Source organism: Bombyx mori, chromosome 23 (genome assembly GCF_030269925.1).
Source record: "Bombyx mori chromosome 23, ASM3026992v2".
NCBI lineage: Eukaryota > Metazoa > Arthropoda > Insecta > Lepidoptera > Bombycidae > Bombyx > Bombyx mori.
In genome coordinates this window covers 2,325,255-2,351,969 of record NC_085129.1, presented here as the reverse complement: position 1 = coordinate 2,351,969, position 26,715 = coordinate 2,325,255, and the positions used below count along the sequence as shown (strand labels likewise).

General features: G+C 39.7%; 2 protein-coding genes across 7 annotated transcripts in view; one reads left to right on the top strand and one right to left on the bottom strand.

Annotated features, from left to right (window-relative positions):
- The window catches only part of LOC101745759 (uncharacterized), a 116,568-nt gene extending 93,838 nt beyond the window's left edge, over nucleotides 1–22,730 (top strand). Inside the window, exons 2-5 of one of the 6 annotated variants that reach the window (XM_062675152.1) lie at nucleotides 16,824–17,102; nucleotides 18,669–18,892; nucleotides 19,606–20,118; nucleotides 21,040–22,730. In XM_062675152.1, the coding sequence (XP_062531136.1) occupies nucleotides 16,889–17,102; nucleotides 18,669–18,892; nucleotides 19,606–20,118; nucleotides 21,040–21,312 (1,224 nt within the window). In that variant the 5' untranslated portion in view covers nucleotides 16,824–16,888 and the 3' untranslated portion in view covers nucleotides 21,313–22,730. Of the gene's footprint in view, nucleotides 1–16,332; nucleotides 17,103–18,668; nucleotides 18,893–19,605; nucleotides 20,119–21,039 lie in introns of those variants that run through there. The other 5 variants (XM_062675151.1, XM_062675153.1, XM_062675150.1 and 2 more) reach the window with 5 other exon arrangements.
- Nucleotides 22,731–24,938: 2,208 nt separating this feature from the next.
- LOC101742251 (cytochrome c oxidase assembly factor 5) lies at nucleotides 24,939–26,715 on the bottom strand. The gene is made up of 3 exons (XM_004925429.5): nucleotides 26,494–26,715; nucleotides 26,187–26,282; nucleotides 24,939–26,029 (listed from the first exon to the last, which is right to left on the bottom strand). The coding sequence occupies exons 1-3, from the start codon at nucleotides 26,599–26,601 to the stop codon at nucleotides 25,988–25,990; spliced, it is 246 nt and encodes an 81-aa protein (XP_004925486.1). The 5' UTR covers nucleotides 26,602–26,715; the 3' UTR covers nucleotides 24,939–25,987.

Sequence of the window (26,715 nt, the reverse complement as noted above, 5' to 3'; positions counted from 1 at the left end):
GCAGAGCTCCGGGTGGCCGTTGTCAAGATGACTGCGAAAGACACGGCCCCCGGCCCGGACGGAGTCCACGGCCGGGTATTGGCCTTGGCCCTCGGTGCCCTGGGGGACCGGCTCCTTGAGCTATATAATGGCTGCTTGGAGTCGGGACGGTTTCCGTCGCTCTGGCGGACGGGTAGACTTGTGTTGTTGAGGAAGGAGGGGCGCCCGGTGGATACAGCCGCCGGGTATCGTCCTATCGTGCTGCTGGACGAGGCGGGAAAATTGCTGGAACGTATTCTGGCTGCCCGCATCGTTCGGCACCTGGTCGGGGTGGGGCCTGACCTGTCGGCGGAGCAGTACGGCTTCCGGGAAGGCCGTTCGACCGTGGATGCAATTCTTCGCGTGCGGTCCCTCTCGGACGAGGCCGTTTCTCGGGGTGGGGTGGCGCTGGCGGTGTCTCTTGACATCGCCAACGCATTTAACACTCTGCCCTGGACCGTGATAGGGGGGGCACTGGAGAGGCATGGAGTGCCCCTCTACCTCCGCCGGCTGGTTGGGTCCTATTTGGGGGCCAGGTCGGTCGTATGTACCGGGTACGGTGGGACCCTTCATCGTTTTCCGGTCGTGCGTGGTGTTCCGCAGGGGTCGGTTCTCGGCCCCCTCTTGTGGAATATCGGGTACGACTGGGTGCTGAGGGGCGCCCTCCTCCCGGGCCTCCGCGTTATTTGTTACGCGGACGACACGTTGGTCGTGGCCCGGGGGGATGATTTTAGGGAGTCTGCCCGTCTCGCCACAGCGGGAGTGGCCCTCGTCGTCGGAAGGATAAGGAGGCTGGGTCTCGACGTGGCGCTCAATAAATCCGAGGCTCTGTGGTTTCACGGGCCGCGGAGGGCGCCACCCGTTGACACCCACATCGTGGTTGGAGGCGTCCGGATAGGGGTCGGGGTGCAGTTGAAGTACCTCGGCCTCGTGTTGGACAGCCGGTGGGCCTTTCGTGCTCACTTTGCGGAGCTGGTCCCCCGATTGATGGGGACGGCCGGTTCTTTGAGCCGGCTGCTCCCGAATATTGGGGGACCGGATCAGGTTGTGCGCCGTCTCTACGCGGGGGTGGTGCGATCGATGGCCCTGTACGGTGCACCTGTGTGGGCTGAGCCGCGCAACCGGGCCACTATGGCTCGGTTCTTGCGCCGGCCGCAGCGCACCGTTGCCATCAGGGTCATCCGCGGATATCGCACCGTCTCCTTCGAGGCGGCGTGTGTTTTGGCGGGGACGCCGCCATGGGAGCTGGAGGCGGAGTCGCTCGCTGCCGACTATCGGTGGCGCAGCGAGCTTCGTGCTCGGGGCGTGGCGCGTGTCCCCGAGAGTGAGCTGCGGGCGCGGAAGGCCCATTCTCGGCGGTCCGTGCTCGAGTCGTGGTCGAGGCGATTGGCCAACCCCACGTGGGGGCTACGGACCGTCGAGGCGGTTTACCCGGTCTTTGATGACTGGGTGAATCGTGGCGAGGGACGTCTCACCTTTCGTCTGGTGCAGGTGCTGACCGGGCACGGATGCTTCGGGAAGTACCTGCGCCGGATAGGGGCTGAGCCGACGACGAGGTGTCACCATTGTGGACACGACCTGGACACGGCGGAGCATACGCTCGCTGTCTGCCCCGCTTGGGAGGTGCAGCGCCGTGTCCTGGTCGCAAAGATAGGACCTGACTTGTCGCTGCCTGGCGTCGTGGCGTCGATGCTTGGCAGCGATGAGTCATGGAAGGCTATGCTCGACTTCTGCGAGTGCACCATCTCGCAGAAGGAGGCGGCGGGGCGAGTGAGGGAAAGCTCTCCTCACTACGCAGAAACCCGCCGCCGCCGAGCAGGGGGTCGGGACCGGGGTCGTATCCGTGACCTGGCCCCCTAAGAGCTAGGGGTCCCACCCGTTTTGTGCGGGGAGGGACCCAGACGAGGGGTGGCGTGCTCTGCACGCTCACCCGCAATAGGAAGCCGGGTGATGGTAGACCGCGTTCCCCCGACCGCTCTGGGGGAAGGTGTAACGCGGCGCCATCAAAGCGGGCTCTCGGCCCGCTGAACGAGGGAACCGGTGGTCGTTTCGCTGGCGGCCACCGGTCCGGCGTCCGTGGGACGGTGGGATGGATGTAATGTGCTCTGCGTCAACCCTGTCCCGCCGTTTCAATAGCCCCGACTGGGCTCCGGCCCGGTCCGAGGTAGGGCGCCGGTTGTGAGCGGCAGGAGTTTTTAGTGAGGTTCAACTCCCACATACCCCACCTGCCGCGCGGGTGGGGATCCGGCGATTTTCTCCTGTAGAAAAAAAAAAAAAAAAAAAAAAAGCCGATAGCTATTTACTTAACTCTATAGTTTATATGTATATGTAGGTTAAATCTATACTTAATATTATAAAGCTGAAAAGTTTGTTTGTTTGAACGCGCTAATCGCAGAAACTACTGGTCCGATTTGAAAAATTATTTCAGTGTTAGATAGCCCATTTATCGAAGGCTATAGGCTATTTAACAACACGCTAAGACCAATGCAAGCGGAGAGCACCAATAAAGAATATTTCAAAATCGGGGTTTTAATCCCTTTTGAGAGCTACCACGGCGTGCGCTGCGGAATCGGTTAAAATTTTGATTGGTTTGATTGGTTGTTATGATATTAGGATCCTTGTAAATATGATACAACTCGTGGTTATAGCGCGTCCTCCATATCTCGTCTTCTTGCACAGCACCGAATATCCATCTTAGGATCTTACGCTCGAACACAAGTAGACGGTTTTCATCCTTTTTGCTGAGTACCCATGTCTCTGAGCCATGAATAAGAATGGGTCTCAGTAGGGTTTTATGTAGAAGAATTTTGATATTTCGTGATAGAATTTTGGAACAGAAATATTTAAGCAGGCCGAAGCAGCATTTATTCGCCGACAGTATTCTCTTAACTATTTCTGCTGCTATGTTATTATTATTCGTTATCAGAGAACCAAGATATACAAATTCATTCACAGATCCAAAAGTATTCTGGCCAATGTTTTACGCACTGTGTCCGTACGTGTGTCCCTCAACACCCTCAGGAATTTAGTTTAGTTAACTTCTACTGCATAGATGATATTTTAAGTTTCTTTTCGTTTGAAACCGGTTTTATTTTTTGTTAAAATTCTGTATTCATATCAAAGCTACAATAAAAATTGTATTAAATCAAGCAATTACATCTTGATCGTTACGTTTTTTGTTTTTAAAGATATTGTTTTCGTAATGTTTATTTTTTATAGTGCATCTTATTAAGTTCAGATGCGCCCTTACGGTCTGTCTGTTAATACAGAGTTCTGTTCTTCAATTCAACTTTCCCCGTTCTAGGTGGAAATCTTTTGGGAAATAACAATAAGTTTGATTCGTCCTCGTTATAAATGTTTACATTATGTAATGGATAAATAAATTTTGTAAGGAACCGGAATTCGGAATGTATTTTTTTTTTATTGCCTTTGTAGGCAGACGAGCATACGGCCCACCTGATGGTAAGTGGTCACCGTCACTCATGGACGTCAGCAATGCCAGGGGCAGAGCCAAGCCGCTGCCTACCATAAAGTACTCTCCGCAAGCCTCGTTTGAAGAAGGACATGTCATAGCGCTCGGAAAACACTACTTTTTGGTTTGTTATTATTGAAATGCGTTTGTTAAGAGAGCTACGATTTTATGTACGTAGAGCTAATGCTACACGCGCCGCCTCTAGGTTATTACGCGGATTTTCGGCGCGCACCGCGGTACCGTAAGTTTCGTGTAGTCGGTGTGGTGGAGCTCGATGGGGTTTAGTCGGTAATCGTTCTGCGGGGCAAGTGATTCGCGCGCCTTTTTCAAGGCGTAGTCTCCTGTGAGAAATTGGGGGAGGTGAAGGACCTCGGCCCTTCTCTTCTTCCCTTCTTCCTCTCAGGAGGCGCCGGAGTCCGACATAAACCGGTCCGTTATCCCCCTCGACCGGGTATCCGTAAATGGATTCCCAAGTGCAAAAAAAAAGGCTATTACGCGGATAGAAACTTAACAATGATGTTGAGAAATTTGCAATGTATTTTTTTTGTGTCTGTTATTTAAATGAGTTTGTTAAGAGTCCTACGGTTGTCTTTACGTAGAACCAATTCTACAAACAAAGCCTCGAGGATATTACACGGAAAAAACGTAACAAGGATGTTGTGAAATTTTCATTCAAGTCGTTTTCTTTTTCTTCCGAAAAGTATTATAATGTTACTTTAAAAATGTCAAAGTGGTTGGATTTAAAATGTCTTTTTGTCTAAATCAATCGGAACTGTAATTCGAAACTATAATTACGTAAAGAACCACCGAAATGATAAAGGTAATGCGAACCAAAACATGTTTTCACCGAATTTTCAATTGTAAGTTAGCATCGCTTATGGGCAATGTCAGGGACTCAGTCAAAACAATGGCTTCCACAAAGGATTTTTTAAGTAAATTATTTGGTCTGCGTGAGTCGTAGACATAATAAAAACTACAAGTACTTTTGCGGTTTAGTCTCTTTTTTGTAGTCACCGTTTTATAGTACCGAATACTTTACAATTTCCGTGGTCAAGAAAGCCCGATACCCACGTTTACAAGAAAGCACTGATCTGGAAAGTGTCTGGCAAAAGGAAGGAAGCCCGTCCTAGAACACTTGGCGTCGCTCAATAGAGCAGGAAAGGGGCGTCTTGGGCATGTCGTGGTAGGAGCCACAACAGACTGCCCAAGACCGATGCAAATAGAAGAATTTGATTCGAGCCCTACACCCCAGCAGAGGGTAATAGGAAAGAAAGAAGAAGAAGAAGTGGTCACGAGTGATTCATTTATAATCGCCTTTGAAGTACGAATACACTATGAGTATCTTCCCCACATTCCGTATACTATAAAAGCGAAAACTGTTTTTTTTAAACCATATTGCAAATCGATATTTCCTTACCAAGATGAGTAGAAGGGTAGTGAGGAACGCCCTACATAGTGAACCAAATCATCTACCTTCAGACGTAATCCTTAAATCAATTGGAAACAAGCGGCCATTTACGAATCATGATTTATTCGATTCTAAATCCTTGCGAGGCCACAACAAACCGTAATCGGAGTTAACCAGCAAAATGTTTTTAAAAACCATTCAAATCGTTATTTAAATAGAAATATGTATAGCATAATTAATGGAAGCCATGCGTAACAGTCCAAATTAATTTGATCACGAACCAATGCCACACCTGCGTTTCGCGGTAATTTTATAAACAGACAAACTATATCACAGAGGGAACGGGAAACCGCTTTATTCTTTTGTTAGTTGTTGCTGTTTAAGTAAGACCCTAATGTCGAGCGGTTACTGTACCTCATACATAGACGTGAATCGAAGTTGTAGTTCAAAGATATAAATACTTAGTCTGGCCATAAATACTGTTACAATTAAAAATAAACAAAATATTACATTTGAATTTGGAATCTGTCATTTTTATATGATTGCTCATTGAGTTTTCTCATTTTGGCGCCAATACATTGTACAATATTTTGCGATATTAAAATGGAGTGGGGTGATAAAGAAAACCGAATCGCTGTGATTGCATTACACAAAGTAGGTATGGAGCCAAATGCAATCTTTAAAACTCTCCATACGCTTGGTATTAGTAAAATGTTTGTGTACCGGGCTATTAATAGGTGCAATGAGACCTCCTCTGTTTGTGACAGAAAAAGATCTGGCCGTCCACGTAGTGTTCGTACGAAAAAGGTGGTCAAAGCAGTAAGGGAAAGAATTCGAAGAAATCCTGTCCGAAAGCAAAAGATTTTATCTCGGGAGATGAAGATAGCACTTAGAACCATGTCGCGTATTTTAAAAGATGTCTTAGGACTTGCAGCCTATAAGAGACGTACTGGTCATTTCTTAACTGATAATTTAAAAGAGAATAGGGTGGTAAAATCGAAACAACTACTGAAGCGGTACGCAAAGGGAGGTCATAGAAAATTTTTGTTTACGGATGAGAATTTTTTTACAATTGAGCAACATTTTAACAAACAAAATGACCGTATTTATGCTCAAAGCTCTAAGGAAGCCATACTTTTGTGAAAAAGGTGTCAAAACATCGGCACGAGTGTATCAAGATACCATTCTTGAGAAGGTAGTAAAGCCCCTTAACAACACCATGTTCAATAATCAAGAATGGTCCTTCCAGCAAGACTCGGCGCCAGGTCGTAAAGCTCGGTCTACGCACTCTTGGTTGGAAACGAACGTTTCGGCCTTCATCAGAGTTGAAGACTAGCCGTCGTCTAGTCCCGATCTTAATCCGCTGGATTATGATTTATGGTCAGTTTTAGAGAGTACGGCTTGTTCTAAACGCCATGATCATTTAGAGTCCTTAAAACAATGCGTTCGATTGGCAGTGAAAAATTTTCCCATGGAAAGAGTGCGTGCTTCTATTGATAACTGGCCTCAACGTTTAAAGGACTGTATTGCAGCCAATGGAGACCACTTCGAATAAGCTTTTTATACTTTAAATTGTTTTATATTTATGTATCAAACTAACACACTGTAAAAGTAATAAATGTTATTTGCAATAGATTTTATTTTATTTTATTATAACAGTATTTATGACCAGACTAAGTAGATATAGACTTCGACAAAACATTTGTGGGATGTTTAACGACAAAGGGAAGATCTTCCATCGAGCGGGTGATATCGCTCGGTAGACCGACGGTCCGAATGTTGTTGTTCGGAACTTGTATAATATGTGTAAGCTTATCTTGAAAATGTCGTAAGCAAGATTCAGGCATCTGTCAAATATCTTGCGTTGTATGAAGGCTACCCGCCACACATTGACAATTATAAAAGAGAAACGTATCGAAATACTAATGAATAAACAAAATTACACAAAACTAAATTACCATTAACTTAGCGAGGAGTTTTTCGTGTACATCCGATCCTGACTCCGCATCAAATAAAGTAAAGGGACACGTGATTTCTCCAATTAAACTCTGGTTGTTTCACGTAAATTCTGTTTGAAAGTCGCCTTATACGGCTCCGTAGGCTTCGCTTACAATATGAACTACAGCTTATAAGCACTTAAACAATAGAAACATCGATACGACAGGCGCCATGTAACGCATACATTACAGAGTTGGGTGAAAGCCAAGTGTCGGAGTGACGTTACCGAACATTGAATTTCGCTTCAGGCGGTAACACGGGCCGCTTATACCTCGTCACTCGTGACATGATAACATATTTAATATTTATCTATACATATAAATAAAACTGGAGGGTCTGTTTATAATATTGAAATAACCGCTTTTTAGTGCATGCTTATGAATATACCTATATATACGGTACATACACCAAAATAACATTTTTTACAATTTTTGTCTGTCTGTCTGTTTATTCCGGCAAATCTCTGGAACAGCTGGACCGATTTCGACGGGACTTTCACTGATAGATAGCTGATGATCTAAAGAGTTAAACTTAGGCTACTTTTTACTTTTTAGACTAGCTTCGCCCCCCAGCGTCACCCACGGGACGAAAATAACCGCGGGTAACATCGTGGGACTCAGCTATCTCTATACTTATATATAAAAATGAATTGCTGTTCGTTAGTCTCGCTAAAACTCGAGAACGGCTGGACCGATTTGGCTAATTTTGGTCTCGAATTATTTGTGGAAGTCCAGAGAAGGTTTAAAAGGTAGATAAATATGAAATGCTCGGAATTAAATAAAAATAACAATTTTCTTTTTTTATCGATTAAGGCACTACGAAGTCTGCCGGGTCAGCTAGTCAATAATAAAATTTAATGTTTTTACGAAGCGAAGCAAGGGCGGGTCACTAGTAATATTATAAAGCTGAAGAGTTTGTTTGTTTGAACGCGCTAATCTCAGGAAGTACTGGTCCGATTTGAAAAATTCTTTCTGTGTTAGATAACCCATTTATTGAGGAAGGCTATAGGCTATATAACGCCACGGTAAGGCAAGACAAGTGGAGCACCAATAAACAATGTTTCAAAATAGGGGTTTAAATAGCTCCTTAACATTCTATAATTCTAAAATATCTTCACTTTCTACGTAAATGAAGTGGGGGGTAAAATTTAGCGTTATGCCAAAGTAACTGTTCCACGCGGACGGAGTCGCGGGCAAAAGCTTAAATGCTAGCTTTTGCCCATAAAACTTCATGAATAATTTTGATTTTCATATTAATCAGATTTCCTAAATCACACTAACATAATATTCGAAGTTTATCGCATAAATTAGCGATTTGGACGTAAGCCAATTGTCGGCATTGCCGTTTCGAGAATCCATTACCGTTCCTAGCATTATACCTACACATGTCGGATTGTCTAATGTACTTAATTTAAGTAACTGTTATTATTGCTGATCGATTTACAATTGACCTTTTTGGAATAGCTGTTCGACTTTCGATTATTTTTGTTTTAAGATCTCAGCCTTTTTTTGCACGTGTTCACTTTACATAATATCCAAGTCAAAGCTATTTTTCGTGAATTCGTAATCTTGTGTTTCTAACAAAGAGTCTCCCGAAAACTACCGTAACTATAAGTCAAAGCTATGTATTTGTAATTTTTCGTAGCATAGACAGACAAATCTATAAGCTTTTGAAAAAAAAGTTATCAAAAAATTAATCGTTTTTTTTACTAGTAACTCGTGAAACTCTAAAAATAGTACTTATGTACTTTTCTGTCTTTTGCTGTCAACACTATTTATCTATGGTTATTGGGTGTCTAAGAAAACTCCTCAGAAGTAAAACTACAGCATCGAATAAGATATACGATTTTAAACTTTACGTAAAGGCCGGTGAGCATTGTGATTAGTGCGAGTTTTTTAACGTTCTCGATCACTTAAAAGTTAACTCAAAGGGTGCAGTTAGAACAGCGCCCCTAGCGGCAAACGTAGGCAAAAGTTCCAATTCCATATAAATTTGAGTTAACTTTTACGCCATCGAGAACGTTAAAAAACTCGCACTAAGCACACTAGTGCGGTGGGATGGATGTAATGTGCTCTGCGTCAACCCTGTCCCGCCGTCTCAATAGCCCCGACTGGGCTCCGGCCCGGTCCGAGGTAGGGCGCCGGTTGTGAGCGGCAGGAGTTTTTAGTGAGGTTCAACTCCCACATACCCCACTTGCCGCGCGGGTGGGGATCCGGCGATTTTCTCCTGTGGAAAAAAAAAAAGCACTCTAGTGGAAACTCATTTCAAATCGTGACTACACAACGCTTCGATAATCAGGCGACGCCAATAGCTATGAGATCTCTGTTCTGTTGTCTTCGAAGACAAAAAATAACGTTAGCTGCTCTTAGATTTTTGTAATGCTCGATCGTGTCTAAATACTACAACGAACTTTGTCCTTCTGTCCACACTGACTAGCGGACATTATCTTTTCGGGAGCACGCACGCAACCGCCATTTAACTAGTCCGACACACGCAAATGCGTATTCGATTCAAATTAAAAATCTGTATACGTAACACGACATACATTCTATTAATATATACATATTTTTATTTATTGCTTAGGTGCGTGGACGAGCTTACTTACGAGCACCTTATGTTCAGTGGTTATCGGAGCTCATAGACATCTACAACGTTAATGCCGCCACCTACCTTGAGATTCCCGGTGTTATATTTATTCCCTGTATCACATATAATAATAAACACCCAGGCAAAGAGCAAACCTGTTCATCACATGTTTGCCCGATGTGGGAGTCGAACCCACGACCCTCGGCGCAACAAGCAGGCCCGCTAACTACTGCACCATCGAGTCAGCTTATGGTAACTGACAAGTTGTGGTAATAGCAACGTGTAGCCCAAATCCAGATTAAGCGTAATTCGTAGGTATCAGTGTTTTAACGGTAGGCCTGACTCTGCCCCCGGCATTGCTGAAGTCCATGGGTGACGGTAGCCACTCATCAACAGATGAGCCGTATGTTCGACTGCCTAAAAGGAAAAAAAAACAAATAAAATATAAATTGCTTAGGAGCACACGTAATACCGCTACTGCCTATTTCTGCAGTAAGACTCTCCTCATAAGTTCGAGTTAAGATAAACGGAATACTATGAAAAATAGATCTCTAAAGAAATCTACCTAATTCCTCGTAATCTAAAGGACTGTTCAAGCTACGCTCGGACGGGGATTACAATACACAACGCCATCTACAAATGTGGAATGCTAAACTGTTCAAGGAATACCCGGTCAACATTAGCGCCAAAAAAAACAAATAATTTACAGGAATACACTTATCTCATAGACCTATATAGTAGGGACACGACATATTGTTCTATACGTACAATTGCTTATATAAATAGCACCCATTTTGAAGGCACACACATAAACATATATCTATCTCGTTCTTACTCAGCACTTTAACTCGCAGGAAAACAATATAACAGTATTTCAGTGCGTACATAAAATGAAACATGAATATACGTAAATGTCTCCGTCTCCGTCTAATGAGGCCGAAAATCCGCCATGTTTAGCGCGCCAAATGTCATTGTCACGTCAGTTCGGCCGTCTGTTTTGGGTTGTACATTATTTATTGACTTTGATATCGATTTAATATGATTGCTTATATAAAATTTCATATTTTATCATGCTTAAAACATACAAAAATAATAATTAAAACGTATTTTATAGGATTTCAAGAAAGTCGATGCCTCAAAACTATTATCTATATATATTTAAATTCATTATGGAGCCCTCATCCGAAAAATCGGGCACCATTTTTCGGTCGGAATCTATTGATCATGACACTAATCATAAATACCTCTTTAAAATATGTCATCAAAACATATTTAGACATTCTGTTTAGATATTTCGGGAAAAAGGCTACCGACAAAATCTCGTCGGAACTATTTAAATAAAATAGTTTTATTCCACAGTGAGTAAAACACTATTGTAAATTCGTTAAATATTTAATAATTAAGTGATTTTAGAGAGGAAGTCACAAGGAATGACGTTTGTAATTTTATTAACGAATAAATGTTCTGTAGGTGTTTTTTTTTATCAGGCGGTCCCTTGATAAGTTTAAAATTTGAATCACTCTCAAGTGAGAGTGATTCAAATGGTGCGGCGTACCTTCCTTGAGGTGCGCTGCGGTAGTGTGTTACGGACTTTAGATTGTAATAATCTATTTTAATTGTTTTGCTGACTCTAAAGTCTAAGAAAAACACGTACTCAAAATACGATAACATTCAGCATGCTAGAAATGGGCAGATGGCACTGTACTACGCCATATCTTTATGTTTTGCGGCAAACGACAACTTTATAAAATCAGTATAGCAAATTTTAAAAATCGTCATGTTGTTTACTTGGCAAATTTGAAGCACGAACTCGTCTTAGATTTCACATAATATCTAAATCACATCATCTTTGCACATAACAATATACTTACTTCCTATTAAAGTATAAATTCTACAAATACATTCATATTCAACAATATTTAAAATAAAATGAACCAAGAACGTTTATCGATAAAACCTACTAACATTAAAATCTTCTGGGCAGCACTAAAACCGCCATGTTTTGTGGCCAGATGACGTCACAGTGGCACGAATTTTTTGTTGACGTTTCATTTCCATAGGTTTCCTACTTCAGTGACTTATCTGCTTCCGTTGACAGCAGAAAACTTGTAGTCCTTTCAATACAGGTGATTTGTCTGTAAAGAGTTTTTTTCAATTCCAATTCGACCTCCTTAAAGAAATCACATCTTCATTGAATAGCACAGGGGGCTTTCGTTAAAGCCTCATAAACAATATCCGTCCCTAAATAACATAGTTTACGAGCTTGAAAGCTCCGAGGGGCGATATTACACGTCACACGTGGTCAGCCCAAGTAATAAGATGTTGCTATCTCTGTTGTTACTTATGAATGTACTTTTATGTGGCTATTAACGAGGCGATGGTATTTATAATAAACAGCCTGATTAAAAGTAGAGTTATATTTAAAAAAAATACGACTGGCGGGGCTTTTGTGAGTTTTTGGGAGTTTTTGTGAGTTCGGTGTTCCGGGCTGTTTGCGAAGAGGATATATATATGAAACTGATATTAACACTGATTTGGATAAGTTTTAATAGAAAGCGACACAGTTAACTAAAATAAAACAAAATGAGTTGAGAAAAGTACAGATAAGCTAAGATTGACATATTGCCGGTCGTCTTCGCGCGCGCCGAGGATGCGTGTTTTCTCGGCTCAGGGAGTTCTGTCTCAGCGGGGGGTAAGGCGGCGGCGGGGGCGGTATCGCGCGTTCGGATATTTGGCTCCGTTAAAAAGTACGTTTTCTCGTATTAGCGCCATTTAGACGTGAATTACTTTGTATTTAATTTGTCTACTTTGCATTTCTTTGTATACAATAATGCATACTCTCTCTCTCTCTCTTTCTGTTATGAACAATTAAACAGCTTTTTAGGCAGCGGCGCAAACTGAAGTCATAGAAAATTGTTATAATCTATTGAGTAATATATTAATAAACAGAACGACCAGGGTTATGGATCTATTTAAAATATTCTCAAGTACTCAGTAAGGCATTAGTGACTTCAGTAATGATTTGATCCATCAAGGACTGACTGAAACAAGTCTTTGTGAAAAATATATCAAAAGATTGGCACAGGTTTGTCAACATTCTTGGCCAGTTGTGTGCGACCCTTAGCAACATTACCTATATTCCATAAATAAGAATGGTTCTTTCCTTGGACCGTGGATCGCTAAACACATATGATATGCATCCCATTGTTTGAAGACTCTTCACTTTGTTCCTGAACACTAAGCCGTCCCAGACCTCTTGTTTGAAGCTCTAACCACTCACTAATTAAAAATGTAAAGTATCCAACCCATTTATTGCTGTTACAAAAATTTACAGTAATATTTTCAAATAGACAAAAGAAAAAAAAGTATGTTATTAGTTTTATCTCTGATGTCAAAATGACATTGGAAAATATAACAATGATCTAATGTTTAATACGGCACTGTTAGGTAATTATAATAACATATTCCATACAATAGACAGAGAATCCTGTCAATGACATTTCAAGTTACACGTGACCTACTTTCTTGTCTCTCCATATTTATAAATTTGAGAGTTTTGTTTTTATTCGCAACCTTATTTCTGCCTGCGGGACATATACCATTAAGCACCCTGGGTTTCTTATCAAAATACGCTTCTATTGCATTACGTTGTCCAATTCGATTGCAGAGAGCTTTCATGTCACGTACAATGCGACTCTGAAAGGAACGAACCTCACCCCATGCTGATGTCTATAGGCAACCCCTTTCAATCAAGATAGTCGTAAGGTCTTTTGCCGGCTAAAAAAAATTAACTTCAAGTAAAATCCATTATTTACGCTTGCTATCATAAAATGTTAACGACTTCTGTCGCCTACCCAATAATGTCCAGTAGACCACAACAAACCGCTTGTTGTGCTATGAAGTTTTATGTGTTCTTTTTCAGAAATGGGAAACTATACCTTATTGACTGTTATGTAAAATTCATTTCGGCACTTCACTGAATAGTACATAAAGCTGTTGATTTCTCGAACAATTTATTATTGCCGAAACAGCTTTGAAGGCGAAACTACGAGTGTAATAATAATATAATAACGCTCCTCTGTAATATGTTTGGCAATTTTCGTGATATTCTGATTTGGTAGGCAGCGGCTTGGCTCTGCCCCTGGCATTGCTGAAGTCCATGGGCGACGGTAACCACTCACCATTAGGTGGGCCGTATGCCCGACTGCCTACAAAGGCAATAACAAAAAAAAAAAAAATTGGAACTAGTTAGGCGTTGTTAAACTTCTAAGACATTTTTAGTTGTTTATACGACCAGATGAGTAGATGAGCTCACAACACACCTGAAGTTAAATGATAACTTTTTTTTTTTGTAGGCAGACGAGCATACGGCCCTCCTGATGGTGAGTGGTTACCGTCGCCCATGGACTTCAGCAATGCCAAGGGCAGAGCCAAGCCGCTGCCTACCGCAAAACTGGACGCCAATATTGTATTTATTACACATAGACGGTCACATCGCTAAAATTAATCGCAAGAAGTCGTCTTGGACTAAAAGAGACGATGCCCGAGACATTCGTATCGAGGGACTGTGTCAGTGTTCGAATCTTGCAGGCAGGTAACATTTTTTCTAATAAAGCATGTATTTAACATGAGTTTACGAGTAACTTCCACAATCGTATTATAAAAATCATAGCAGAAAAATTATAATTTGCGAAATTACTGGTGGCAGGTTGTCTAGTAAGCCCGCACGATTAGGTTCCACTACCCTGTCTATTTCTGCCATGAAGCAGTAATGCGTTACGGTTTCAAGGGTGCGGCAGCCGTTGTACTATAGAACTGAGATTTAGAACTCATGGCATTAACATATTATGTTGTTGACGTCTAAGCTTACTAGTGTGAAAAACACAAGAAACATATACGCAGCACGATCGCTGTAAAGCTTATATTTAAAAATCTACATCACAAAAATATCTTTACCAAAATTGCGATGTTTCCATTGATATTTTAGGGCCGCAGTAATGTGTAAAGATAAATTTAAAGGCGTATGTTGTCGATCCTCATGAACGAGACAGACTAGCAAGAAATCATTTCATTTAGGGCGGATTAGGTTGCGAATTCATTGAATATCATCGGTGATTTTATCATTCTGCCCATCTCTACCAGAATTCAAGGTGAGCATCGGCATTACTATCGTGGTTTCTTTGTGCTTATTGCTTAGATACGTGTACGACTTCACTGCCCATCAGATGTTAAGTGGTGACCAGAGGCCATAGACATCAAGAGCACAAAAATCGCCACCCACGTTGGCTCATGAGTTCTAAGTTTCAGTTTTATAATAAATTCATCCACAGTGCGTTTCCAAAGATCTTTTTTGCCACAACCGGCTTTGGAATGAGCTCCCCTCCACGGTTTTTCCGAGCGCTATGACATGTCCTTCTTCAAACAAGGCTTGCAAAGAGTATTTAACGGTAGGAAGCGGCTTGGCTCTGACCCTGGCTTTGCTGAAGTCCATGGGCGACGGTAACCATTCGCCATCAGGTGGGGCGTATGCTCGTCTGCCTACAAGGACAATAAAAATAATAAAAACTAGTTGAAAACGTAACGAATTACTGTTCCGCGGCAGAAATAGGCAGGGTGGTGGTAACTACCCGTGCGGGCTCACAAGACGTTCTAGCCCTAAAAAACCGGTTTCAATAGATTCCAACAATAACATGACTGCAAAGTGCCTGAAACATTTTCAACAAATTATATTTATTAACATTTGTTTAGTTATTTCTACAGCACTCATTCACGCTAAATGGCTATAGTCAGAAAAAATTATGACGGAAATTCGGTAATTGGATTGAGGGATTTAAATAAATTAATCTGGGGGATTTAAAAGATTCGCAGCGGTCGGCTTAGAATCAAGTCTGTATTTTGGCTGAGCTATATTTTGTCTTTCGTTCAATTCATATCAGACTTGAGACATCATAAGGCATCAGACACTTAACCCAAATATTGAAAAATTTTAAAGCTAACTGGTATTGTGCAGTGGTCGGCAACATTGTCAATAAAAACCGCCATAATAACACCAAATAGAAATTTATTCAAAGAGCCTTTCTTTAAGTATATTTTGTTTGTGTTTCATCCTTTCATCTCATTCCATCTCATCCATCACATCCCTATGTTTCTAAATATTTACTAGTCTCTTATAAGGCACAAAAATAATTCCCTGTCTGAATTAAACATTTCGCGGAAGAGCCGTAGCCGAGGAGTTAAAGACCCGCTCATTACCGACCACTGTACTATACCTATGTTAGGGCAGGTTTAAACTACCCCTTTCAATCACGCAACACCATTAAACCATGACGATCCAACGAGCCAATAACAAATGCTCTTCTCCTTAAAAGCATCTGAAGTCCTTTTAGAAGTCATCTTAATTAACATTGTAACATCGGGAAAAAAACTGAAACAAAATGCTTGTCTACTTAACTTTTCTTGGATTCATATTGACCCAGCCTTTGTGATTATTAGTTAAAGTCCTTCCTATCAATGTCACCATACTGTACTGTATATTTATCGTAGTTCAACATCGTTCTTCAATTACGTGTGAAAGCCAATGTTAAATCGATGTTTCTTTAATAATTGATGCGGAGTTTGCGATCAACGAATAATATTGATTTAGGCTTTAATAATTGAGTTTGGAATGTTTTTTTATTGTCCTTATAGGCAAACTAGCATATGTTCCACCTGATAGTAAGTGGTTACAGTCGCCCATGGACTTCAGCAATGCCAGGGACAGAGCCAAGCCGCTGTCTACCGATAGTGCTGCTGTGCACAGTACTTTAACGACCACTTACTTACGTATTTTTTGGTGGTACTGGTGATAGGACCTCTTGTGAGATCGCGCGGGTACCACCACCCTGCCTATTTCTGCCGTGAAGCAGTAATGCGTTTCGGTTTGAAGGGTGGGGCAGCCGTTGTAACTATACTGAGACCTTAGAACTCATATCTCAAGGTGGGTGGTGGCATTTACGTTATAAATGTCTATGGGCTCCGGTAACTACTTAACACCAGGCGGGCTGTGAGCTCGTCCACCCAACTATGCAATAAACATAAAAAAGATCTATTAAAGCAATTTCTTAAAAACCATTTAGCATAGGTTTCGTTGTCCTCTTCAGAGTCAAGTACCTATAACAAGGATTATCATTAAATATTCATTGAGTAAACACAGTATTTGAGTGAAACTTAAAATCGCCTCGCGTTTCACACGTCAAAACGAAACAAAAACAAAGAACCAAAACAAACGATCGGCGCGTCGTGTCGCAACTCGCGTCTGAATATAGCAGAGTTCAATCGCCGTACTAATTAGTATTTAAACAGAATAGTGCCAACGTATAACTAAACCCTCGAGCGCGAAAGAGACAAGAGACTGGCAAACTTCCAAGATGAATCTTATGTTTCGGAAGAACTTCGGCGGGGAGAAAACCCTGATGACCAGTAGCACTGGTGGGGGCAAAGCGCGAGGGGCTCTTGGGGCAGGGAGAAACGCTAAGAGACGCGACAGAGAGCGATTCTCATGCATGGAAGAACATCACTACAAGACCCACATATTATTCTCGCCGCCCGTAAGATCTAGCACGCAATACAATGAAGGATCAGGTAACGTAAACAAATCATCAATTTCCAAATGAATTTGCTTAATGCTGTTGCTGTAGTAACATTTTTATGGTAAAATCTGAAAATAAAACACTCCGTTGAATGCAGACACATGTCGCGTAAGCTAAAAATAAATGCTTACACTGTGTCACATAATATTCGATGTTAAACAAAACTAACAGATATTTCCTTGTAATGTGAAACTTCTAACATTTATATAAACTAATGAAGAGAGATCTCGCTCTGCTATTATTGTTATTCAATTTATGATATTGCTCGTCTGGATTTTCCAAACATTTCTTTTCATGCAAACCTTGTTCTGTTAATTGTCAAAACCAAAATATAAATCAGCCAAATCGATCTAATCGTTATCAAGTGGTAGATGCTTCATCATACACGTTGTGATTGATTTATAGGTAACTAAAAACAAACAAAGTGAATTTAAAATGCAGTTTTTATCGGCAAATTCAAAAACCAATGACGTAGTTTACATTTTTTCTATAAAGCACAAAATGACGTTCTTGCTTATATCTATAAAACAGTATTATTTTCTGCTAGAACGATGTTTAAGGAGCATCAGATTTAAAAAAAATCTTATATGTTTTATTTAAACATTTTTGTACGAACATAAAATCAAGTAAACTGTCATCAAAGGCCGGCTGAAATTGATTACATGTGTTTCATTTTGGCGCAGCATCGCACAGGGCTCTTTGGCAAGAAATGCCAATGTACGAGTTAATTTATGGATGTGTAAGGATGAAATACGAATTATTTTGTTTTGCGAAAAGACTGCGCAAACGCAATCATCACAACCGCCACTAAATAGAGTAGTGTGACAAACAAATATTAACGCAACGTGCTTGGTTAAAAAAAATATCAACTAGTGACTCGCCCGATTTTCTCAAAAGGCAAGATTCCATAATGGCGTTTGTAAAGAACAAAATGGCGCGCACTTCATAAGACTATTTAAGACTACGACAAACTTGATTGCGTTACGGCTTGGGCTTGTAAAATGTAAGAATTCCATTAAAAGATGCACTACAAAAAAAACCCGCCTGATTAGTGTATTTCTAATATATTTAAAAACCAAGGTAATAAATTCTAAGGAATGTAATAAATTCTCAGTAGTTTATGCGGCATTAAATACATACTATCATGCTTACCATCCATTTTATTACCACTCTAGACCGAAAAATTCGTATGTAATAAAATAAACTATTACGCTAGAACGAAATATATTTTTTTATTGCTTAGATGGGTGGTTGAGCTCACAGCCCACCTGGTGTTAAGTGGTTACTGGAGCCCATAGACATCTACAACGTAAATGCGCCACCCACCTTGAGATATAAGCTCTAATGTCTCAAGTATAGTTACAACGGCTGCCCCACCCTTCAAACCGAAACGCATTACTGCTTCACGGCAGAAAGCCAGAAATAGGCAGGGCGGTGGTACCTACCCGCGTGGACTCACAAGAGGTCCTACCACCAGTGATCAACCAATCATCAACCATCAGCCAATCGTCAACTTTAGACATAATATTTAAAATAAATAACAACGTCTTGATTCCAGAACGATGTGGTCCAGTTCTCGGTGGAGGCACCGGGCCGGAACCAGAACCCCCACAGCCCCTGGTCACGCGGGAGCCGACAGTGTCGCTCATGCGGTGGGACCGGCCTACACCAGCTACGACCGAGCGACGACGCACCGAGCCCGTCTCCCTGGCCACTCTGGAGAAAGACTGCTTCGTCATACCAGCGCACGCTCTTGACCGGTTCCTGCCAGAGGGTGTACCGGTTTGTGAACCTATTCAATGTGCTTCTAGAACGAACCTTTCTAGACTTTTGTGCTGATTCAATTTTATTAAACCACTACCAGCTGGAGCGAAACCCAGTTGGGCTCTTAGGATGGTCCTAAACGACGGAGTAACTGATATAGCATTTCTCGTCGTGTCCTAACGGATAAGACGTCCAGTGCATTCGTGTTGATCGATGCAGTGGTGTTCGAATCTCAGGCGGGTACCAATTTTTCTAATGAAATACGTACTCAACAAATGTTCACGATTGACTTCCACGGTGAAGGAATAACATCGTGTAGTAAAAATCAAACCCGCAAAATTATATTTTTTGTAATTACTGGTGGTAGGACCTCTTGTGAGTCCTCGCGGGTGGGTACCACCCCCTGCCTATTTCTACCGTGAAGCACTAATGCGTTTCGGTTTAAAGGGTGGGGCAGCCGTTGTAACATACTTGAGACCTTGGAACTTGTCTCGGGGTGGGTGGCGCATTTACGTTGTAGATTTCTATGGGCTCCAGTAACCACTGAACACCAGGTTGGCTGTGAGCTCGTCCACCCATCAAAGCAATAAAAAAACCCATTATATTTTAACTTAAGTCGATGGAAATGTCTGAAAGTCGATGGCAATATCCATTTTTTGACATCGTCTATACTACTAGTTAAAACACAAAACCTTGCAGGCATTTATCGTTTTTATATAAATTTTTTTCAGCTCCCGATGCCGGCTCCTACACCAGAAAAAGGCATGACAACAAAGTCTGGCCAGAGCTCATTAAGCATATTAGAGATAGCCGACCCCAAACTTTGCATATTGGCTCACTTAATGAGCCCTTTGGAGCCAATAGAACCGATATTAGAATCGCCGCTTACCAAACCTTTGATCAAACAGAAAATTGCTGCAGCAGAACTCTTGAGCGAAGTTGCCCAAGCCAACACGGCTGTGGGCGGTATGCTATTGGCCAATATGGAGAAAAACGCAGAATTCCCTTTTATAGCTTACTACGTAATTAACACAACGCAGACTGACCCGTTATTGTTTTACAACAATATGAGATCTGCTTCTTTGACCAAGTTCGATCCAAAGACAATTAGATATTCGGCAGCTCACACGTTAGACCTCTACAGTGAAGTCGCAATGATATGTCGGCCGCCATTCACGGATCTAGCCGGTGGACCAAAGAAATCACAGACCTCTACAACTGGATTTATCATTAGTGTTTATAAGGTGAATTGAATGTTATCACATTTTAAAAAGTATGAGCTCACACGAGTTAGTAATCACCACCCTTAGGCCGCGTAGCAGTCTTGTGTTCTGATTTCAAGGATGGTATAGGCGTTATACAAAATTGAACATTACGTTGTGAATGTAAGTCCCCATTATCACTTGACACCGGGTGGTCTGGGACCTCGTATGTGCATTCTCATCAACAACGAAACGGTAGTACCTTGTAAGATCAGAGTTTCAAGTCAAACAGCGCCTTGAAGAAAAGAATCAGATCGTTCGAAAAAAAAAACGCTAAAATACTTATACTATCCGATGGTATTTCATAACCTACATAGGTTTTTTTATTAAACTCTGCACTTAGTTTTTAACACATTATTGTGTAGGACTGCCCTTGTGTGGCCAGCAAAAAAGAGATCACTTACTTATTCACCTATTATAATAATTAAATAAAACACGTTTAACAGTGGAAATAAAAAAGAACATCAACATTCATCAAAACTTTTGCTACTCGTAGGGTTTCTTGTAAGTCCGCACGGCTAGGTACGACCGGCCTGCCTATTTCTGCCATGAAAAATTAACGCTTTTCGGTCTGTGGGATGAGGCAGCCATTGTACGGTACTGTTAGATCTCATATCTCAAGGTGGATGGCGGTATATCCGTTGTTGATATCTACGAGTTCTGTGTGCTTAGTGTGAGTTTTTTAACGTTCTCGATAGCGTAAAAGTTAGCTCATATTTGTATGGAATAGGATCGTTTGCCTACGTATGCCGCTAGGGGCGCTGTTCCAACTGCATACAAAATTGGGCTAACTTTTACGCTATCGAGAACGTTAAAAAACTCGCACTAAGCACACCGATAGCCACTAAGCAATAAACACTTGAGTGAAATGTATACATTAAAGCCCCAACTAAACTTTTACAGGTATTCGAAGGCGATGACGGGGAACGCTTCGAACGCAACTGGCTTTACTGGACCGGTGCTCGCATGCTCTACCGACACCTCCCGAACACCGTTGGAATGCGAAAGATCGCTCTCCACAAATCAGTGGCCGCACACGGAGACAAAATGTACCTATTGGTTTGCGAGTGTGCCAACTTGTTAGACGACTTGTCGGGTGCTGCGATGCTTATAACTGCTTTAAGGGCGCGACTGTGCGGATACACCGGTCTTTACAGGCCCATACAGACTTTCTAGTAGAAGGGTCAGGCCTCTGTGGCCTGAGATGTGTTCTATTAAGAGACACGAAGAGTGCAATTTAATGAGATCAATTATAAAATATAAAATTGAACGACAACATGAAAAAATGCGTTTCGCTCGTAACAAGTCTCTAAATAAACATGGACATAAATTGGACCAAAATAAATAATAAAATATTTGAAACGTATTTGAAGAACGTACCTACGTAAGGGAACTCGTGTTCTCCGCTTAGATTTACTTATAGTGTATACGTCAAAGAACCAGTATACCTATTCACAATAATAGTGTAAAGGTTGAACTAAGTCAGAGCTGTTGAAGTTAAATCAGTGCCTATACAAGAGTACCACGATGCTTAAGAGTATGTGGCGTAATGAAATCAACATTTTCATCAGCCATGTGCGAATAAGTTAGATCAGTTAGACGGTGGTGTCATTCGTAACGGTTTCAATAGACAATAAATACCGCATGTAGCTCAGCTGTGCGAGAATCCGTACTCTTTTCAGCTGTGCGAAAGTTAGATAGGGTTCCTATCACACATCTTTTTTATTTTTATTTAACATAAACTCGCTTTCTAGCCGCCTTTTCCTCGCATCTCTGGTTAAAACGCCATCTTAACTTTAGGATTTGACAAATAATTTATTTAAGCGCGTTTAAATCATTGTCAAATCCATGAGCATGATTGATTTTTCTCAAACGCCCAACGCAAAGGGTTATTTCAATTTCAATTCAATAAAATGATTCAATTAATTCGTTCTCTTTTTCAATGTATACAAAATTCTAATTCAGTGTACCCACTTTGTCAGCACCTATGAGTATTGTTATCTGCATCAAAAAATGTGAACGATTAATTTAGAGAACCACCAATTCAATAAGTACTTTTGATATAATCAAATCTAACCATATAAATTCGGTTATGTCTTCCATGAATTTAATAGAGTTATAGCTTTGTAAAAAGTTTAATTTATTCATTTTTAGCATATCTCTAAACATATCGAAATTTTCATTCTAAATTAACACGTTAAGTAATAAAACACAACCTGTATTGTTTAAAATAGATAAATTTTGAATTTATTACAATCATTTATAATTTATTACACCTTTTTATATTTTTTACTGACTACGATTACTCGACCATTTACCCTGCCTTGTACACTTACAAAATACTTAACAATTCAATCTACCATCATTACACGATTAACTATACAATAATCATAAATTGACAGAAACAAGTAATATCACTCTTCATGCTCCCTCCAAACAGTCTAAATATCATTCAACGCGTTCAATTTTGCCAAATAATATTTAAAAAAAACTAGTGAATAGTAAAACGGTTCATTGTGAAATTCGCTTATGACTTTTATAGAAAGCTTTACGCTCATTATTTATTTAAAAATTATTATATATTTGTACATTTCATACACAATAGTTTAAAATTTCGACTCAGAAACGCAAAAAATTAAGACCAATAGATTAAAGTAATTTCTTCTCTATAATACGTAAACATTACAATTAATACTAATCTTAAGAGTTATTAAAAAAAATTGGCTTCAAATTGGCTTGAAGTAGTTAGAATAGTTTATTCTTTTATAGAAAGTGAGGACCTACACAAAATTTAAGGAATGCGGGAAAAAACCGCCCGTTAAGCCCAAATGTAATCTATTCTGTCAAAATTAAGGTTGAATTCACTGTAATATTAGTTGGGTAATCCAAACGATTCAATTATTTTCTCTTCCTTGTCATTCAAAAACCCAAGCCATGCTTGTTCTGTATTAATACCTGTAATGCCATATTTTCATTTATAAAATGCCTCATCGAATGTTAAACCGAAAATGACATAATAAAAGTTCGCACATTTAATATTTTCTAATAAGTATTTTTCAAAGTAAGATTTTTTATAATCACAGCGGTACTTACTATTAATATTACGTAATATAAGCAATTAAAATATTTTTGTCAATTTGCGAGTGCATAGATAGATGAATGCATAGGTGGATAATTTTTGTGATGTTTCAGGATTGAATAATATGTAGACATTCTTTTGTTCAGCTTTCGAAGCTAAGTTTGTTTGTGGGCTAAGCTCTTAGATTATATAGAATCGTATTTCATCGAATTTCAATTATTTTTGTAATAAAAATTTAAAAAAACCTTTTTATACCATTTAATTTTGTACTTACCTATCCACTTCCTACACACCTAATTGTTTCATCGTTTTCAGTGCCGTTTCGGGAGAAAACAACACCGTATTAAAATCATTTTGGGGTGTAATGAACAAACCGAATAGATCAGAAATATACTGAGTAAATACTTATATACATTTAAATATATACATAAATATATATTAAACATCCAGATAAAGAGCATACAAACTTGATACACACGATAATATTATCGTGGAAATCGAACCTATGGCGATCTACTAAGCAATCAGGGACGCTAAGTAATTCAAGACTAAGATAGTCTATATTTAAAAACATATAAAATAAAATTAATTTGTGATCTTAGGATGCTTATCGATTCATCTGTAGCGGTAGATAAAATAAATCTGGCATTCTAAATTGCGATAAGAATATTTACAAGATAAGCCGATTATAAAAATATTATAAATATTCCGATTTATAAAAGTTCCAAACAACACTGAGACCGTGGATATACCAAGCAATTTCACCGGCTCGTTGCAAAGATCTTCTCTTTTTGGTTTTCAAAAAATTAGTAGATAAGATTGATAATTTTTAGTAATAGGTACATAACACATAAATTATACATAAGTGAGTATAAAGAGAGTGCTCCTAAAGTCTAAATGCATATAAGGTTTTGCAATTTGATATTTCGCGCGTCCGCAATGTAATGCATGCAGAAATGTCTATGCTTTGTCCTAGCCTGTGCGCTTAGTGCGAGTTTTTTAACGTTCTCGATAGCGTAAAAGTTAGCTCATATTTGTATGGAATGGGATCGTTTGCGTACGTTTGCCGCTAGGGGCGCTGTTCCAACTGCATACAAAATTGGGTTAACTTTTACGCTATCGAGAACGTTAAGAAACTCGCACTAAGCACACTGTACATGAAAGTTACTCATAATATACGGAGAAAAGGCATGTGGATATTTTTTCTGGGTCAGGAGGAAATCGCCGGACTTTCGCCCTCCACTGGGGGTGGCGGGCGGAACATGTCGGATTCGAACCGACTAAAAACCTCCTATCGCTCAACAACCCACCTCCGAGCCTCGCATGAGACAGAACTCATGAAAAGGCAAAGGGGGGAAAGTGAAGTGTTTAGTGCGGAGCACAACTCTCCCATCATCCTCCCCCTCGGGACGCCGGACCGTCGGTCGTTGGCGCCACGACCACCAGTCCTCCCGGTCGGCAGACTATCCGAAGCCCACCTAGATGGCGCCGGTTTGTATGGGTTATCCCACAGAATACTCCCTCGGGTCAGCACCAGCGTGGGTAGCCCTTCAATAGTATGTGTATTCTATGGATCAGCCGGTTAGATACAACCATCAATCCAAATGTATACTTCCAAATTATATGTATAAAATTATTACTAATGATATAAACAAATAATTGACTGTTGCATTATTTACTCATTTTTAAAGTGAATTAAACAGTGGCAATAAAATCCAAAAAGTTTTCGTAACGATATATTTAACAATGTACCTAGTACATACTTTTCAACATCGTATTTTTGTTAATACACATTACTACTGTCACGATTTTACTATTGAAGACTTAGTTTTAGAATTTCTTGCTTTAAAAAAAATACTGTTTATAGGCAAACTACGATTTCTCTCCACAAAACAATTTCAATAATCCAATAGTTAGTCTACTACAGTACTTTTCTAACAGAATTATATATTCATGTATTATAATTATATAATTTAGAATTTCTTTATACATAATGACATATTGAACAATTTAACTTTGAAGTTAAAGGTATAGTTTAATTAATACTTGCAGGTTAAAACAGGTTATGTTCACATTAAATGGAATAAATTTTCTACCTTTAAATTGTAAAAAGTATTACATAATGTACATACATAAAGATAAAGGTTTAACATGGGTTAGATACATAGCACAAAAAAGGTTAAACTAAGAATTTATTACTTTCTGAGTCCTGGGTAGAAACAATAAACTATATACTGATTTTAAACTCCTAATTGAGGAACTACTTTAATGCTTTTAAAATCTATAATAATGCTTATTATACCTGGAGGCATAGTACAGATCAGGCAGGTATTGTCTTACCATTAGAACTTATTATAAAACCATGTCACAGTTAAGTAAATTACAGTCATAAAATTTATTGGTTCAGTTTACAAGTGAAACAATTCAGTAGAAATGTATGAAAATACCCTGGAATTTTATTTTGCCTCAAATACTGTTAACTTTTTATTTTTATGGCCTAGTAGTTAATTATAGTTTTTCTTTGACCCTTAAATATCTCTAGCCCAGAAAATCCTGATTTGAGTTTTATGGAATATTACATGACTAATACACATTTAACTAAACTATAAAGAATTGAAAATATTATATAGTAAACTGCATTGAAGGGAATGACTTACAACTAAAAAAAGACCAGTTTTAAGTACCTATTACTCTGCATTATTTTGTATTTAAATCTTCAATAGGTAATTTCATGAACTAAACACTTAATAAAATTGTTTAAAATAATATATTTTAATATCCTTTATGACCTCGAAACCTTCTTCTATTGTCTAGCTGAAAATATACAAATATATATTTAAATTTACTTATCCATCGCATTTAACTTAATTTTTATTTACTTTTTTTTAAGTCATATTATGCTATTTTGTCTGTATACTCAGGTTATTTTTACATCATTTCAAAGCCAAATATTCTTATATTTAGTACTTACTAAAGATCGTTTACACTCAAAGAAGCTTTGTCTCAATTGTAAGCATTCTTCAGGCACTAAGCCATCTTTTAAACATTCCCTTGGTGTCTTTTTGTCCTGAAATGAAATTTATCCATTATAAATATTTTAAGGAACAACATAGGCAGTGATTTTAAAAATTAATCCTATAAATGTAATAAATACCTTAGGCTTGACATTTTTGATGTGTTGAATGGATTAAAAAAATTTAACTGAATCATTAAATATATAAATATTTCAGTGTATCTAATAAAAATATATGCCGTTTTTATGATACACTAAAACTAACCTTTTTGCAACAATCACTTTTTAATAAACATGACTTTAAATCTGCACGTATACCGGCACATGGCGACTGATCTACTAAGCCTATCTCATCAGGAGCAAAACTAACCATTATTTATCAATAGTAAACAAACTCGTAAATTAAAACCGCAATGTATTAATTTACAATTTCTATGATTACGAGTTACGACTAATAAATCCAATACCAATAAACTTCACGGACTTT

Coding starts and splice junctions, on each gene's coding strand:
- LOC101742251 (XM_004925429.5), bottom strand. CDS start 26,601: ATGGTTAGTTTTGCTCCTGATGAGATAGGCTTAGTAGATCAGTCGCCA. Junction 26,283..26,493: donor AAAGTGATTGTTGCAAAAAG/GTTAGTTTTAGT, acceptor ATTTCATTTCAG/GACAAAAAGACACCAAGGGA. Junction 26,030..26,186: donor TTGAGTGTAAACGATCTTTA/GTAAGTACTAAA, acceptor GTATATTTTCAG/CTAGACAATAGAAGAAGGTT.